This window comes from Rhinolophus sinicus, chromosome 17 (genome assembly GCF_057876585.1).
Source record: "Rhinolophus sinicus isolate RSI-liver-muscle chromosome 17, RSI-T2T, whole genome shotgun sequence".
Taxonomy (NCBI): domain Eukaryota; kingdom Metazoa; phylum Chordata; class Mammalia; order Chiroptera; family Rhinolophidae; genus Rhinolophus; species Rhinolophus sinicus.
Window position 1 is genome coordinate 206015594 of NC_142517.1, and position 18054 is coordinate 206033647.

Below are 18054 nucleotides of genomic sequence, written 5' to 3' on the forward strand. Positions count from 1 at the left end.
TCTCTTTTCCAACATTGGTTTTCAAATAGCTGTTACAATGTTCTCTGAATAAATGAATGCATGTCCTTATTAATTGCAGTATGTGTGACCCACCAACATAGAATTCAAAACACAGAGGTTTATAAAATTAGCCAGAGAGTCAAGCTGGCTGAAACAATTTTCCTAAATTAAAGCCAAAGCCAGATAATGTCCTACAAGACAGTAAAACCATAATCTTTGGGGTTATCTTTTCTACCAAACAATTTGCATCTCTACTGGACAAAAAATCTATAAGTTAACATGTAATTTCACAAAATCAGGCCCTAATTAATAGTAAATAACAAATCAGGACGTGCAGTTATCATTTTGCCTTATTGCCAAGTGTAGATCATTTTTCTTAATAATCTGATTAACCTTGATCTGCCACTTTGAGAGAATATTACAATATATTTGATTAACAATTTATAATTTACAAAGGCTCAAAAAGTTAATAGCCTTGTAAGGTTACAGATGAATTACAGAATTGATATATTATGACTTTATAGTCTGGTAGAGAAGTTAACCCAAAGGTGGTATTCCTTTATTCCCCTATAGAAAGCCAACCAGCTATATACCTAATTTAGCAATCTTAATTGGACATTCCTTTTTACCAACTATATAATTCTGTTTCTTAATGCTCTTAAGTTAGCGATTTGATCTTTCTACTGACAATTCTGTGTAATTTTTGCTGCTTTCTGTACAAGGCAATCAATCACTTGGAAAGCTCAGTGTTTGGCCAAGGAGGCCACATAGAAGAAAATTCCTTAATAAGGAAACTATGAAAGACCAGGAAAAATCATGTAAAATTTCGGGGCATTCTATTCTGCTCTTTAAATTCTACTGACCCCCTTTGTTAATGTTGCTTTTGTCACAGGCTGCAAAAATTTACCCACATTACTGCCTAGCAAACTGTAAATTTGGAGTTCCTTCAACCCCCTTTAGGTTCAATAATTTGTTAGAAAGACACAGAATTCAGGAAAGAGCTCTAATTACAATTATAGTTTTATTATAAAGACTACAACTCAGGAACAGCCAAATGGAAGCGATGCACAGGGCAAGGTTTGGGGTGGGGGGCTCAGACCTTCCGTGCCTCTCCAGCATACCAATGTATTCACCAACTCAGAGGCTCCCTGAGCCCCGTCATGTAGGGGTTTTAATCAAGGTTTCATTATACAGACATGATTGATTAAACCATCGGCCACTGGTGACTGAACTTAAGTTTTCACCCCTCTTTTCTCCCCAGAAGTCAATGCATGGAGCTGAAAGCTCTAATTCTCTAATCAAGTGGTTGGTTTTTTTAAAGACCCTCATTAGGTAGTGTTCTAAGGGTTTGGGGAGCTCTGTGCCGGGAACTAGGGACAAAGGCCAAATACTTTAACATCAGTATATGAACACAGGTATTCAATGGATAGGGCCTTGCCTCCCACACTTCCCAAAGTGCCACATGATGTAAATGCAGAGAAGGGGTTCCCAGGGTTAAGTGGACCATTGGCTGTGAAGTGCACTCAAGGTAAAATGCATAGAAAAACAGGAGCTCTGCATCCAGACGCCTGATGTTCTGCAGCCCCACGCTGGCCATTTCCACTCTCCTCACCCAGCCCTCATCTTGGCACTGGCTCTAGGCTTCCAAAGGCACTCCCTCCGCACTGGATTCACTGCTGATTACTGCACAAAAGAAAAAAACCCCTTAGGGGTCTCAGGATGGGGCTGAGGAGCTGGCAGGAAACCCCGTAACAAAGGGACACCTGGAAAGACCAGACAGGTTGCAGAACTTCTAGGCAGGAACGTCTCTGCTCCAGGCGGGCCAAGTGTTCCCATGAGATTCTGTGGCCTTCAGGTTACTGGTGCTTTGGTCACTCTCCCTGGACACTGAGGTAAGGACCCATGACCACAGAGGCCAGCCCTGCTTGTCTTGCTCTCTGTTTTCTGGCTGCTCACTCTCTTCCTCCCCTCCCAGCTGTCTCTCCCCATTTCTCTGCCTCTGTTTCTTTCTTCTGGTGCCTACCTCTTTGTTCTTCTCCCAATCTCTGCATGTTTCTTTCTCTGGCACTTTCTGATGTGTCTTCTGTCTCCTGATCCCCTCTTGCTACCTTGCTCTACACATCTCAAATATTTCTCCCCTTCCTAGGTCTCCCAGCACTTTTCCATTTCCCCTTCACTTTGCTCTGATAGGAAGAAGCTCCCTTCACCAAGCACCAGGGTCTCCCTCCCCTGCATCCATCCCATACTCCCTGGGCCACCTCCTGTCACCTCTGCTGTGACACACGCTGTGTCACTGCACCACAGACACCCTCAGCCAGCCTTACCGATCATTTCAGGAGCTTGGGCACATGCTGGCCTTGCTTGCTGGACTTCTTGGTCCATTTTGGGGCGACAAGGTGAAATTGTCTCATGCACATCCACCAGAATCACAGCACCAGATCGTTCCAGATTTTCATTTTCGGACTGCTCTGCCCCTAAAATAGATAATGATTCATTAAGAATCTTCTTTTGTCCCCCATAAAGAGCCTGCTGGCACCCTTTCCTTCCTCTCTCCCCATTCACTTGAGAGGTCGCTCTTGTGCTGAATCGCGCCTTGTCCACTGCCCGGCTGCTTTTGTCTTTCTTCATTTCTCAAGTGCTTTTCTTTTGACCTTGAATTCTACCTTTTGGTTTTTCTCTCCCCCCCCCCCCCCCACCTGCTATTCTCATTAACTAACTGATAATTATCTTGGCTGAATTTTGTGTTTATTCTTAAGTTACGTTATTGTTCCACAAAGGTAGCTTATTACATGTATACACAAATGCAATTTTTAGAACTGTTTTTGTTCAACTTTCCATATAAATACATCAATAATGCAATATTTGCCAAAAGATGTGTTCAGTATTTAGGGTACAGAAATACGAGCACTTTCATTTCCTGGCAAATATTAATTGAGCTCTTATTATGTGCCAGACATTGTGCTTGGGTCAGAGGACCCAGCAAGACCCAGACAGACATGGTTCTGCCTCAAAAGCACAGTCCACGAGGGACGGCACATACTAAGCACATTATCACAAAGAAGCATGAGTGTTATCTCACAGCCAGTACACAGTGCCTGGGGACACACAGCCAGAGGAACTGTCCCATCCAAGAGACAGGAAATGGCTTTCTGGAGGAGGCATCATGTAACCAGGAGGTGGCCAGATTATGGAGGGGGTGACAAGAGAGGAGACCAAGGAAATAGACCCAAATAGAGGACCGAGCATGGGCAAAGACCATTCAAGAAAAAAGAAGTCAGCATGACTAAGACGTGGAACGAGAGAGTAGACTAGAGAAATAGGAGGGACCCTGTGGCCTGTAGCCTTGGAAGCTTCAGGAAGATTGACTTAATCCCAAGTGTTAAGAGTCACTGGAGTTTAGATAGGACAGCAGTGTGAACACATCTGCATGTTTGTGACCTATATGGGCTGAAATTCAAGGGAGAGTCGTCAGAGATCTGATTAGTAGCACGGCGTTAGCGATGGAGAAATGTCTGGGTTGAAAATACTGCCAAGGTCAAGTCACAGAGCTGGGTGACTGATAGGTGTGGGGGTTGAGGGAGAGGACGACTTGGGAGGCAGTTTCCCTGAGTTTCCGGCTTGAGAAAAATGGATGGCAGTGACACCTTTACAAAGAGGGAATCTGCAAAGGAGAAGGAGAAGGAGGACCTGGTTTCAAGGAAGATGATGAGACCAGTTTGGGAAGCAGTAAATCTGAGGTTCTTAGGTGAAGAAGCAGAGATCTGGTCTGGCCATAGGTACTTGGGATCAGTCAGCTATGGAGGTCGACTGAAGCAATAGATCTGAAGAGAGGCCTATTTAATCTGAACAGGTTACAGATGTTGCTTTGAAAAAATGGGGATGCTTTACCCTGAAAACTCACTGTTACAGAGGAGACAACCCCCTGTACCAGAAGCTTCTGTCCAGTGACCCTCTCTCACATTCTAAATATTTCAGTGTGTCTCCTCTCTCCCTGTCACACTGACCTCTATCTACCACTTTTTCACTCACCCTCACTTAACACTCTGTCATCATGGTTTCATTGTGCCTCTCCCCCAATTTCCCTTTTCTTGGTATTTATTTTGCCCCCAATGTTTCTCTCTCCATGTAATAATTTTTGTCACCGTCCCTTGTTTGAGTTGTCAGTTTATCTCCTCTCTGCCATGTGCCTCACTTCCTCCCCTCGTCTCTGTTTCTCTACGTTTTATTTTGACCCCCTGGCTGCCTCTAGTCTTCCAGTCGTCGTCGTCCAATGTATTGTCCTTGTCTCAAAGGTTGTGTGGTCCCTCCATCTCTTCTTTTGCTTTTGGCCATATCCCCAGGGCTCCTCGCTCCTACCTTTTCCCCCTCAAGGTCTTCTACAGTCATCATTCTTACTTGCCAATCTGACAGCCACACACATTGTTTGTGTGTTCCTGTGACAACTTATATAAGACCCGGTCTTATAGTAAAATAAGATCCGGTCTTATTTTACTATAAGACCAGGTATAATATAATATAATATAATATAATATAATATAATATAATATAATATAATATAATATAATATAATATAATACCAGGTCTTATATTCATTTTTGCTCCAAAAGACGCATTAGAGCTGATTGTCCAGCTAGGTCTTGTTTTCAGGGAAACATGGCAATTAGAGGTTATAATTGTACAACATTGCACACTTTTAAAGGGTTAATTTTATGTTATGTGAATTTTACCTCCATTAAAACAAAAAAGAGTAACAGGCTCTGGGTTCAGAAATACCTGGATTCGTCCCTGCTCATTTGACCCCAGACCAACCACATACATGGTCTCTCTGATTTCTGTTTCCTTGTCTGCAAAACGGGCACATAAGTGATACTACCGTCTAATGGCTGCTATTAGCACTAAACCCACAGCTGCCAGAATAAACATTCAATGAATTAACCTGTTAATAACGTGCTTGTTTTCACTCTGTCCTTTACCCCATTCTTCTCTCTTTTCATTTTTCCCACTTCCTCTCTTCCCCATAGCTCTACCACTTTCTTTCTCCTTAAATATTCCTGCTCTTAAATAAAATTCCCCACATTTAAATCAGTCCCTTCTGCCATTACCAAGCGTCTCCTCTCTGACGCTGACCTTGGGCCCATAGTTCTTAGCCCTCACAGCTTCACACTGAAGGTCTCCCATGGAAACTCATACTTCACACTTAGATTCTTTCTCCACCTTCCAGGTTATGGAGCAGAAAGTCTCTCTTTGCCCCCTCTTGCTCATACTCTTGGATTCCACATAGAGTTGGGTCATTTTGGAATCGATTCAAAGCAGCACTCATCTACCTGCCCCACAGTCTCCTGGTATTCCTTTCCCAGTATCACAGTCTCCTTTTGGTTCCTTTGCCTACTTTTCCTCTTCGTCACCAGAAAACAAAGTTGGTGTCTTGTCATAATTACCTCGTTCACGGCTTGGCTGAGTGTTGGGCAGTATTCGTGTCTCTTCTCTATCACTTTCCTGGGATAAATATTTCTCTTGGATCACTGAGCAGAGGAAAAAAATAATTAGAGGTTGCAGGCAGGTGATCAGAGACACCACCTCATAATTACACATCTGGACCACCCATGAATCCAGGGAAGACTTCTGGCCCTTGTGCTACTCTGAATCTCAGTGGCTCCTGACTTGGTGCTGCTTGTCCCTTTCCCCAGGACACTGGAGAGAAAAAATAATAATTACCACTGAAATCTTATAGGAGATGAGCCTCTGGGATTTTAAGGATGGTGGAACAAGTGGGAAAGTTATAAAAGTAATTAATCACCCAACAAGATGATCGGAGAGGAGTGAAAGCTTATCTCAATAGAAATTCCATAAGTAGAAAGCCTCTGTAAACTATACAAACTTTAGGGAAGAACAGAGGAATTTTCTCAGCAGAATATCCATCTTCTGGATATTCCCAGAAAAAGAAAAAGGACATAATCAAACCCAAATTAAGCCATAGCCGAGTAATTGTTTGGCTCATCATTTTAATGATGAGATGAGAGAACATGCCAGTTTTGTTCACTGTTACTTACATTCACACTACCTAGCATAAGGTCTGGGACACTGTAAGCATTTCATGCATACTTGTTAAATAAGTGATTGAGTGAGTGAATGACTGAAAATGACACATGGACCCCAAAAAGGAGGGGAGAGAAATGATTACCATTTTCAAAGCTTCTATGAACCTGAATTAAATTAGGATACTCCTTCAGATGAGTCCTGCTGAATATGGCTTGTAGAAGTGATCTATCAAACGTCTTCTCAAGGTGGCAGAGAATATGATACACCACCTTCCCTAAAGGGACCAAGTTTCTATAGGCTTCTTGAGAATCCTTTTTAAAAAGTACAATGGAAAAAAATAGAAAACAATAATTTCAAAGTTAAACAGGTATCAAGGAAGTAATTGCAAGAATACTCATTCTGTTTTCTCAGTATAGACTACCACTCTTTACACAATATTTTAGAACTTCTTAAGTGTTTGATCAACACAAATGAACCCTTCCTCTTGACTTTTGCACTTTCATCCTGCCTAGGTTTGTTTCAAGAAAGGATCTTATAGCAATTCTGTTGACTGCACAGCAACCCTAGGTGTGAGAAGTCCTGATAGGGCTGCAGGAAGTCCTGCCCGTGCTGCAAAGAGCACAAAGGGAACTGCACAATCGCATGATAGAGACATGGCTTCCTCCTCTATTTCTCCAGGAGGGCTCACTAATCAAATTTACTTGAATTCCAAGACTCCAGAGCCCCCTAACAAAATGTATACACTTTGGAGGAGACAGCAACAAGGCAAAAATTTGATTTATAATAGCACAAAATCCCTGAAGATAAGCAGATATTAGAATGGAATACTGCCCCAATTCTTAATTATTTTAATTTTATTTCATTTTATTATATTGTATAAATTGCTATGCATTTGCAAAGCATATCAGTTTCAATCCAACCATATCACCATTACCTTCTACTCCTACACACACTCACACACACACACACACACACACACACACACACACATACTTTAACATATCCCACAGAAAAGAAGGGCTTCAATTAGAACAGAAGTGTCTTTAGTGATGTCTGCTTGCCTTGTCACCCTTAAAATTACAGGATGATTAACTAACTTAAAAGAGTCTTCCCATGAAAAGCATAAAAGAGCTATCAGTCAGTTAATGATACACTACATTTTGAATCCAGAATGCCAAATATAAATTAATGTGGGGCTGAATTACCATGGGAAAATATAATAAACTTCACTTACATTATACAGTTTTTCTGTGATGAAAGAGCGGTCTCTGAGGCTCTCAAGGAAAGGAAATGGCTTTGTTATTGCACTTGCTATCTCCACCTTATTTTCCTTGAAGTGATTCAAACAGGTTTCATGGAAATTTGTCTCCTTGTTCTGCACTATTGAAAACATTCTAAGGAAAAAATACAATGATAAAATAAACATTAAGATTTCAAGATGCCGTTCCCCCCAAAACAACAACACCAACAGCAGCAACAAAATAAAAAAACCTAGGCCCAGATAACTTCACTTGTGAATTCTTCAAAACATACATGAAAGGAAGTATATTACCAATCTTACACAAAGTCTTTCAGTAAATAAAGAAACAAGGAACACATACAGCCCAAGTTGCTATAGGAGAACACCATAATCCTGATACAAACCTGACAAAGACATTATGAAAATGAAAAGTACAGGTCAACATCTCTCATTAACATAGATGAAAACACTCCTCCAGAACATTAGCAAATCAAATCCAAAAATAGATAAAAAGAATAATACATCGTGACTAACTGGGACTTATTTTAGGAGTGCAAGAATTCTTTAACATTTAAAAATAAAGGAATGTATATCCCACATTGACAAAATAAAGGAAGAAACCCTATAATAATTTCCTAATTTCCATAGACCCCCAAGAAAGCACTTGATAAAATTCAACATCTGTTCACTTTTTTTAACTCTCAGAAAACTAAATATAGAAAGTAACTTTCTTAATTTAATAAAGTGTTTATACAGAAAAACTATGGTTAACGTCATACTTAAAGGTGAAATATTAAGTACTTTCAATAGTAATTAAATACAATATTAAGTACAATTTAAGAACAAGACAAAGATATACACTGTCACCATTTCTATTCAACATTTACTAGAAATTTTAGCCAATGCAATATAAGCTATGAAAATGAATTTTAAAAATAAACCTAGAAAGGAAGAAATATAACTCATTATTTGCAGAGGATTGTGTATTTATGAAAGTATTTATTGACAAACTATTGTTATTAATTAGTAACTTAGCAAGGTAACTGGATTCAAGATCAATATGCAAAAAATCAATTGTATTTCTATATACTTGCAATAAACAAGTTGAAATAAAAATGAAAAATAATGCCATTTCCAAAAGCTTCAAAACCATCAATAATAAAAATAAATCTAACAAATGATGTGCAATAACACTGCACTGAAAATCACAAAACATTTGCTGAGAAATTTTTTTAAGCTAAAATAAATGGAAAAGTATACCATGTTAATGGATTGAAGACTAAATATTAAGATGTAAATTCTCTTGACTTGATCTACAGATTTAATATAATTTCAGTAAAATTGAGGTAGAGGCAGGCAATATGCCTCCTGGCTCAAGTGCTCCAGACACAGTCACAATTGCCACCACCACCACCACCACCGTGACAGAAGAAATGTCTCATGCCGGACCCCTCTCCAGGGACCTCTTTTTGGACACCTTTCTTTATGAGCATATTCGGGCACCTGAGGAGGTTCTCAGCATGATTGATCTCATAGAGTACTTCAATCACAAGTCCTCCCCAGACAGTGACAACCTCGAGGACGACGTGGCCCTGCGTCTAGCTTTCACTGGGACTAGATGGATGAGCTGAATGCTGCCCCATTACCAAGCTGCCCAGCATGGCCATGCATAGCTTACCTTCCATCTACAACCTGCCAGGCGTGAGGGGTGTTTGAGAAGTTTCATGGATGGTTTCACTAACCTCAGAGAAAACATAATGTTCTGGAGCTTCCCAACCCTCAGGAACAGTGTGTTCCCCCAAAGGGAGGCGGGAGCAGGTGCTGTCTGTGGTGCTGCGCTGGGGCTGCTGTTCATCTGGGGCTCCACCTCCTCCAGTGACCCTGCTTAGAGCCAGCACCAGAGAGGGGCTGGTACCCTCCTGCTCCACCACCACCACCCTGGAGGTGGCCCTGCTGGTTTTGTGGCCTTTTGAACTGTTTTCTAATCCCGCTTTTATATTTAAACTCTGAATGCTGGGACATTACTGAGGTGCCATACTAGTTTTTTCTTGCTTTATGTAAGAGAAAAGAATTCATTTTGCCTCTGGGGTCATTACTGGTTAACTGCTTCATATCTGGGTCTGCTGTCCTCCTGGCCCCACCCGACGCTGCTGCGTTCTGTCCTCTCGTGGTCTGGTTGTATGGTAGGCAGCGGGAGAAGTGCTGGTCTCACCTCCCTGTCTGTGATGTCCACGGCAAAGAGAAAATCTGCTGGAATAGATTTCTGAGGGGGTGGAGAAAGCTCAATGAAATGTTGGTTGCTAGAGCAGAGAGGAGCAGACTGGAACAGAGCAGAGCAGGTGGAGCAGAACAAACCAGACCTGAACAGAGCAGAGCGGTCTAGCTGGAGAGGGGCCTCCCCCCAGGGCCACCTGGCCCCAGGGCCACCTCACAGCCATGCTTGCTCTCACAACCATGCTGTGTCACAACTGAGCTGTTCACTGCACACCAAACTGGGGATTTCTGTTGGCATTTTATAAGCCAATTCACCAATGGTGGGCATGAGACGAGGTATAAATAAATAAATATGAAAGCCCACATTGACAAAGATGGTAAAGGTAGTGCCTCCACCTGCTGGCCTCCTGTTCTCACCACTTTTTATTCCACAGAACCTGGCAGGGGTGACCTTCCACAGCAAGAAATCTGTGCTCAACTAGGCCTAGACTGGGATTCCCCAAATGACTTTCAGGAAGTCTGAACTGATTCAAAAAAAATAAGTACAAGTATTTCTCAACACTGAAAACAAGGCCACAAATGATTTTAGTCTCCTTTCTCAAACGCCAAGAAGTTTCCCAGAATTGAGGGGAATGTGATGGCAGGGGATTGAGGAGGACTTACAGAGTCAAGGCTGGAGAACTAGGGGAAGGAGCAGTGCAGGGAGGAAGAACGGACCAGCTCCAAGGAGTCCACAGAAGACAAGGGACCCTGTGTCAAAGCAAAGAGGATGAAATATTCCATTTGACCAAAATCAACCAGAATTATTTTTAAGTCCAATGACATAGTTTATATGAGAGGGAAGTAACCTCCATGTTTGCCTCTTCCCTTGCAGAGATTTCTGTAGGAAGGAAAAGAGAAAAACAGAAACTTTCAATGTCTCAGGCCCATGGGTTAGTCAGGCATATTAGTGACTTTGACTGGACAAGTTAGACCTCAAGCATTTGGATACAAAGCTGGAAGGAGCGGAAATGCTCTGAATTATAAAATGGGGAGAGTGTTCTTAGAGTTGTTAAAAGCACAATGGAGGAAAAAGAGAAACCTCAAGGCCATAGGGGTCAGAAGCAGGAGACAAGCTGGTAAAAACAGCCAACCTTTTAAGGGTAGTGTGACACTTTATAACATGCCCCCAGAATTACTTGACACTTCTCCCATTGAGAGGTGGGGGTTTATGTCCACTTTCCTTGAAACTAATGGAATATGGCAGTAGTGATGCGATGCTGGTTTCCAGGCCAAGGCCTTAGGGCGCAGGCCAGCACCAGGCAGCCAGCCATGTGGTGCGCCATGATGGAAGTAGATTTGGAGTCATAGTGGAAGTAGAATCCTCCAGCTCCAGTCAAGTCACCTCAGCGATGCCACACAGAACAGAGACAAGCCATCCTCACTGAGCTCTGTCGGAATGAGCAAAATAAATGATTTTTATTTTATTTTAAATAAGTACATTTTGGGTGATTTTTTTTCACAGATTTTGAAGTGAGATGCTGTTGTAACAAAAATATGAAACATGTGACATTTGCAAAAGCCTAAAGTTCCCCAAGGAATTGTCAGTGGGGCTTACAGGAAAGTGAGGAAAGTATCGGTGGAAGCAAGCTGGAGGAAAGGAGAACCTTGTTATATAGTACAGGAAAGTTTCAGGAAACTCTCACCAGTACTAATGTGGAAAACAGAAAACATACCTAATGAACTCAGTGATCTAGTTAAGATTTCTAGGCAAAGTGTCGGGGAGATCAAGAAGGGTTACCAAGGGGTCGACCAAAGGCATAAAAATCAAAATCACCTAGATCTTAAGAAGCAAGATGAACACAGCTAACGCCCAGCTACATCTATGTTTCTAGACAACTATGTTTTTTAATTCATACGCTGTCATCATTCAACAAAGGATTTAAAGTGAGTTTTTTTAAATACTTAAAATATATAAGCAAAGGTCAAATATAAACTGGAACAAAAAGAAAACGAGAGCAGGACATGAAATAAAACGGGAACGGAGAGGTCTAGGTAGCACTAGGTTTTGGTCTAGCAATCAAGGCATAAAGAGTGGGGAAGAAAAAAGGATTCCTGATCCCACCAGACCCACATATAGAAGACAACAGCAGAGCTAACCTAAGAAGCAGGCTGAACTGGAAAATCCTGCTGGCACAACTTGAAGGAAGTATGTAATAATAAGGCCTTTCCACAGCTACAGGGAAGGGACTGACATGCGGTATTTCTGCCCCCACAGAGACAGTGTAGATTATTCAAGGCCTGAAACACTTAGAAGCAGAGGAAGATGTGAAGCTGGGGGAAAACACGGGCCAGAAGACATGCTGGTCCTTACTGGACCACTGAGGTAACTGTCTTCATAAGTTTCACCAAAAACAGTTTCAATTCAGGATTCTGTATTGAGGCATGAGTCTGCGCTGAGACCAGGGGTTTCTAACTCAGAGAAGAAGGTGGGCTGGCCTGTGGAATTGAAAGGCAGGAGGCAGAAGCAGCAGTGGCCATTATGACTCAACGAAAGCCCGAGCTTTCTCCTGTGGATGAGACCTGGAAGAAAAGAGCAGGAGCCTGAGAACTTTAGGTGAGAACATTTATTCCCAGCTCCTGATGTCTCCTTCTGGGAGGAAGGACATCAATCGACGTGACACTCCTAGTCCCTCCCTGCACCTCCTCCTGCCCATGAGACATAAGTTCTTAGATGTTTCTGGAGAAGGCACACAGGCGATGAGGTGTGGTCTCTTCCTGCCTATTTCTCTGAAGCCAGCCACAGGGTAGAGAGGAGGCCTGTAGACTGATGCTTCAGGTATAGCCATTGCCAAGAGCAGGCCTTACCTGGCTAGGGCAGGTTTCCTAATCATGGTGCCCAGTATGCAAAAACCCCTTGTTGTGGCCTATCTAAGACATACACCCCAATGCAGTTTTGATTAGTAATAAGACAGGTGTTATGATCTCCAACGACCTGACTTCTTATCTATCCCCTTAAGAAACTCTGACATCAAGCACATAAAAGGTGTTATGTGCTTGTGGGGCCCCCTTGAATCCCCACAAAAAAACAAGTGAGATACATAGCTTTAGTCTTTGCTTGGAGAGGTGCCTGTTGTAAATGAAGCCACGTCTCTAGACAGGTCCAACGCTGATTCACCATTGGTGTGCCAGAGCACACGGATCAAAGGGCAAATGGAAATCAAGCAGTTGTAAATATCCAAGGCTTAATAATGGGAGGGGATGTAACAAAAGACGGCAAAGTAGGGAGCACCAGGAATTTCTCTCCATTTAGACAACAATTGTACTAGCAGACACTGTCTGAAGTCACAATTATGGAACTCTGGAGTCTACTTGAATGCTTGCAGCTTCCAGGAGAAAGCTGGACTGGTAAACTGTGGCTCATTTTGGCTAATTTCAGCCTTTAATGCTGCAGTAGTTACCTGTCCCCCACCCTCGAACCCAGTGGCAGGCAGCTGTGCCCACATTCCTGGCGTGGCTTGCTAAAGCCAGGGTGGGCAATAATATTCTTCAAATATCAGGATTCTGTTCTGATTGCTGATCACTGCTTTTCATCTCTGAGGCTTGGGCACAGAGGCAGGCAGCCTTGTTGCAACCCGTACTGGCTGAGGTGGTTTCCTGGGTATTTAAAGGCGCTGCACCTGGTTTTTTTTTGTTGGGTTATTGGTTGTTTGTTTTTTTTTGGGGGGTGGGGTTGGTTTTTTTTTTTTTCTTTTTTCCCTTTCTCTCCTTTTGGAAGCCAGACATTTAAGATTAGGACATTCAAAAACAATCACATACACAGGGGAATTTGGACAGTCACTGCACATGCCCAGAGACAGATGCAGGTTCAGATAAGACCTGAAACCAACTTAAGCTTTCTCTTCCAGCTGATCCCCAGAACAGAGATATTCTTCAAAAAAATTTTTTTAAATAAAAATTAAGAAAGCAACTCCATCTATAATAGCATCTAAAACAAGAAAATACTTAGGAGTAAATCTAACCAAAGAAGTGAAAGAAAGACTTTTTGCTGAAAACTACAAAACATTGCTGAAAGAAATTAAAGAAGGCCTAGGTAAATGGAAAGATAGCTCATGTTCATGGATTGGAAGACTTACATTGTTAGATGTCAATACTACCCAAAGCACTCTACATAATCATCACAATCCTGATCGAAATTCCAACTGCCTTTTTCACAGAAATGGAGAAGGTGATCCTCAAATTTATATTAAATTGCAAGGGACCCTGAATAGCCAATCTTGAAAAAGAAGAAGAAAGCTGGAAGACTTACACTTCCCAAATTTGAAATGTAGCGCAAAGCTAGTATGGTACTGGCATAAGAGCAGACATATAGATTGATGAAACAGAAAGACCAGAAATAAACCTTCATACCGTCGATTGATTTTCAACAGGGATGTCAGGACCATTCAATGAAAAAAAGGATAGTCTTTTCACCAAATGATGCTGAGGAAACTGTATATCCACATGCAAAAAAAAACAAATTTAGACCCCATACACAAAAATTAACTCAAACTAGATCACAGACCTAACATTAAGAAGCAAAATTGTAAAACTCTTAGAAGAAAATATTGGGGAAAATCTTCATGACACTAGAGTTGGCAATGATTTCACAGATATAACACCAAAAGCACAGGCAGCAAAAGAAAAATAAGATAACTTGAACTTCATTAAAATTAAGAACTTTTGGGCCGGCCTGGTGGCTCCCGTGGTTAGAGCTCCATGCTCCTAACTCTGAAGGCTGCTGGTTCGATTCCCACATGGGCCAGTGGGCTCTCAACCACAAGGTCACCGGTTCAACTCCTCAGAGTCCCGCAAGAGATGGTGGGCTCCGCCCCCTGCAACTAAGATTGAACACAGCACCTTGAGCTGAGCTGCCGCTGAGCTCCCGGATGGCTCAGTTGGTTGGAATACGTCCTCTCAACCACAAGGTTGCCAGTTCGATTCCTCGAGTCCCACAAGGGATGGTGGGCTGCACCCCCTGCAACTAGCAATGGCAACTGGACCTGGAGCTGAGCTGCACCCTCCACAACTAAGACTGAAAGTACAACTTGAAGCTGAACAGCACCCTCCACAACTAAGATTGAAAGGCCAACAACTTGACTTGGAAAAAAGTCCTGGAAGTACACACTGTTCCCCAATAAAGTCCTGTTCCCCTTCCCCGATAAAATCTTTAAAAAAAAAAAAAAAATTAAGAACTTTTGTGCATCGAAAGACAGTATCAAGAAAGTGAAAAGACAACCTACAGAATGGGAGAAAACATTTGCAATTCATATATCTGATAGGGGATTTATATTCGGAATACATGAAGTGCTCCCAAAGCTCAATAACAACAAAAAACACAAACAACTTGATTCAAAACTGGGCAAAGGACTTGAGCAGACATTTCTCCAAAGAAGATATACAAATGGTCAGTAAGCACAAGAAAAGATGCTCAACATCATTAGTGACTATGGAAATGCAAATCAAAACCACAGTGAGATATCACTTCATTCCTACTAGCATGGTTATAATAATTTATTTTTAATTTTAAAAACTACACACAGAAAGTAGCAAGTATTGGTGATGAAGTGAAGAAATTGGAATCCTCACATGTTGCCAGTGGGAGTGTAAAGTGATGCATCCACTGTGAAAAATAGCTTGGTAGCTCCTCAAAAAATTAAAGATAGAACTACCATGGGAACGAGCGATGCCATTCCTAGGTATATATCCAGAGATTCAAACAGATATTTGTACAACAATATTTATAGCAGCATTATTCACAGTAGCCAAAAAGTGGAAACACCCCAAGTGTCCATCAACAGATGAACAGATAAAACATGGTAGATCCATACAATGGACCATGCTTCAGCCATAAAAAGGATTAAAAATTTTAATACATGTCACTACCTGGATAGACCTTGAAAACATCATGCTAAGTGAAACAAGCCAGACACACGACAAATGTATGATTCCATTTATATGAGGTACCTAGAATAGAAAAATTCATAGAAACAGAAAGTAGAATATAAATTATCAGGGGCTGGGGGGTGGGAGCATGGGGAGTTATTGTTTAATGGGTACAGGGTTTATGTCGGGAAAAAGTTTTGTTAACAGATAGTGTGATCGTTACACAACATTGTGAATGTATTTAATACAACTGAATTGTCCACTTACAAATGACTAAAACTATATATAGTGTGTATATATATATATATATATATATATATATGTACATGTATATATGTATACATTACGTATATATATATTACATATATATAATGCATATATATCCATAATTTTAAAAATAATAACCAAGGTCGGGGTTCATGTGATTTGAATTTGGAGCTCTGTGTTAATTATCCCTAACTAAGCTCTCGGGTGGTGCTCTGGGAAGCCAGGACACTAGCGCTGAGCATAATTGAAGAAGAGTAGCTGGGGCCGGGTGGGGGCAAATTTTCCGAGCCAGAATCTTGTAGATGACTAATGTGAAACTTTTCAGAGCCACATCTGAGCTTCTTACTCTGCTGGTTTCCACTACCTACAAAGAAGCGGCAGCAGAAAATACTGGGTTTCAGCTTGAAGCGAGCCTTCCGGGACTGTGCCCCTCTCCTGCCGACATGCATCCACACCCCGGTGTGAATTAGTTTGGGCTGTTAAATTTAATGATGAAACAGAAAACATAAGTGAAGAAATTCAGGATGAGGAGGACCTCCCGTCCCTTGCTCCTCGCTCTTCCCCAGAGTAAGGAATCCTGACCTGATGCAGCCCCTTCCCCGGACCCTGGCTGAGCCCTTGAAGCCGCGCCCGCGCAGCAGCGCGGGGGTGATACAGAAGGTCAGGCACCAGCGCGCTGCACCAGTAAACATCGGAAGGGAAACCGGGCGGTCCGTCTCCGTCTTGCACAAATGCTCTTACTGGAAGTCAGATACTGGCACCATTTCAGCCGGCTGAGGGCCCAGTCACTTTCCCAAAGCACCCTCCTCTTTGTGGGGCTGACGTCAGCCAGGGCGCTCCGCTGAAGCCATCCACATTATAAAGGCATGAGCGGCTTTTGACCCAGTTGGCAAATAGCCGCTGCCCCAGCCTGTTCAAGGTCCTCCCTCTTCTCCCTCACCCCCACCCCACAAACCACCCCAATCAGAGACCTGATGTGGGCTCCTCCAGGAACAGGCTCCAGCCTTCAGCAGGCGTCAGTTCTTCTCAGGAGCACACAGAATGGAATAAAAGGAAAGATTCTACTACCGGGGTTATTTTTTATTCTACTTTTAGTAAGTGAAACTTCATTTTAAATTTGCATTCCACCGTGCCGTTCCCTCGGTGGGCGTGGCCTCTCTCCAGTTTCTCCAGAAGTCTACACTGCTCTCCGGTGGCAGAATGTTGCTACTGCACAGTCCCCTTTAAAACTGCACCCTTTCCGCTCCGAATTCACCGTCTGTCTTGATCAAAAAGAGAACTCTCTTCTCAACCCTCTAATTAAGTACCTCAAAATCAAGGTTCGAAATACTATTATTTCCTTTTAAATAAGGGTAAAATATATAAAGAATTGGTGCAAGAGATAGTTTTCCTATTTGGCAGTTCCTATGCCCAGAAATGGATTTATGACCTAGACAGAGACGTTTTAGTTCACATTGTGAGGGAGGCCCTGTGTCTTTGACTCTTTCCACTCCCTTTCTGAGCTGTCCATCTTCCTAGGTCCCTGAGTCTTCCTAGGTTCCACTGGGCCTAGGTGTCCCCTGCCCTTTGGACTTCCCCACTGGCTGGAATGCTCTGAGGTGAGCTCCCCTCTGCTAACTGCCACAGTGAGCCAGCGGTTACAGAGCAGTGAGATGGCACCTGGATACCCATCTGGCAGCCTCCCCCAGAGCACAGAGCCTGCTGGCTTCCAATGGCTTGTCCTAGAGGTTCTCTACTCTGTGAATGCTTCCTGCAGGTGGAGACTCAATGGTGCCTTGACCAGGGAAGAAAAAGCCGGGTTTGAGGTGAGCATAACCACAGCAGACAGTTGTCTTTTAGAGGGAGACGTGAAGTGGATTGTTGTAAGTGGAAACACTTTTTGTGCTCATGAGGGTCCCTGTACAGAGAACAGGGTGGGTCTTTTCAGACTCACAGGGAGACTAAGATGGCATCATGGCTATGGTCCCAGGAAATAACATCTACATAGAGCATCTGCCAGGGGCAACCAAATGTTCAGAGCTGGTACAACAGTACCCGTGCCCCCTGCCTCGTAAAGAGGAAAGCAGCCCCACAAACGAAAGAACTTCATGTCACAAATCCTGAAAGTTGAAAATCCCAAGAAACAAAGAAATCCTTAATATGTTTCTCCCCTGCACGAATATGGAGAACACTTTATAAATCCTAAATGTTTTACTGGACAAATACTATGACCTCTTTCAAATGTTCATTATCAGTACTCTTTCCATGTGGTCTTTCTGAAGAGTGTTAACTGTGGACCACAGTGTTCCGTTGTGCCACCCGTAAGTGTCACTAGATCTTATCTTCCTTACCTGCATATAATGAGGCTTTCTCTGCCCAGCTGACCCCAAAGCAGTCCATAGAGGGGTTAA

The 18054-nt window shown here is 42.5% G+C and overlaps 1 protein-coding gene across 5 annotated transcripts; it reads right to left on the reverse strand.

Moving 5' to 3' along the window:
* Positions 1-1002: 1002 nt before the first annotated feature.
* LOC109451457 (nuclear body protein SP140-like protein) lies at positions 1003-16794 on the reverse strand. 5 transcript variants are annotated; one of them, XM_019739724.3, is made up of 8 exons: positions 16636-16794; positions 10627-10923; positions 10157-10243; positions 7274-7433; positions 6182-6350; positions 5439-5522; positions 2325-2474; positions 1003-1683 (listed from the first exon to the last, which is right to left on the reverse strand). In XM_019739724.3, exons 4-8 carry the CDS (start codon positions 7430-7432, stop codon positions 1637-1639), a joined length of 609 nt encoding a protein of 202 aa, XP_019595283.2. In that variant the 5' UTR covers position 7433; positions 10157-10243; positions 10627-10923; positions 16636-16794; the 3' UTR covers positions 1003-1636. The 5 variants fall into 5 exon arrangements, with proteins under 5 accessions (XP_019595283.2, XP_019595284.2, XP_088650131.1 ...); XM_019739725.3 differs by lacking the exon at positions 10627-10923; XM_088794005.1 differs by lacking the exon at positions 10157-10243.
* Positions 16795-18054: the final 1260 nt, after the last annotated feature.

Excerpts from the sequence above, each read along its gene's own strand:
- LOC109451457 (XM_019739722.3), bottom strand. The coding sequence starts at position 16,356 with ATGTTTACTGGTGCAGCGCGCTGGTGCCTGACCTTCTGTATCACCCCC. Across the intron at positions 7,434-16,246 it reads CGGGGAAGGGGCTGCATCAG|AATGTTTTCAATAGTGCAGA; the intron begins GTCAGGATTCCT and ends TTTTTTCCTTAG. Across the intron at positions 2,475-5,438 it reads TCAGCCAAGCCGTGAACGAG|GGGCAGAGCAGTCCGAAAAT; the intron begins GTAATTATGACA and ends TATCTATTTTAG.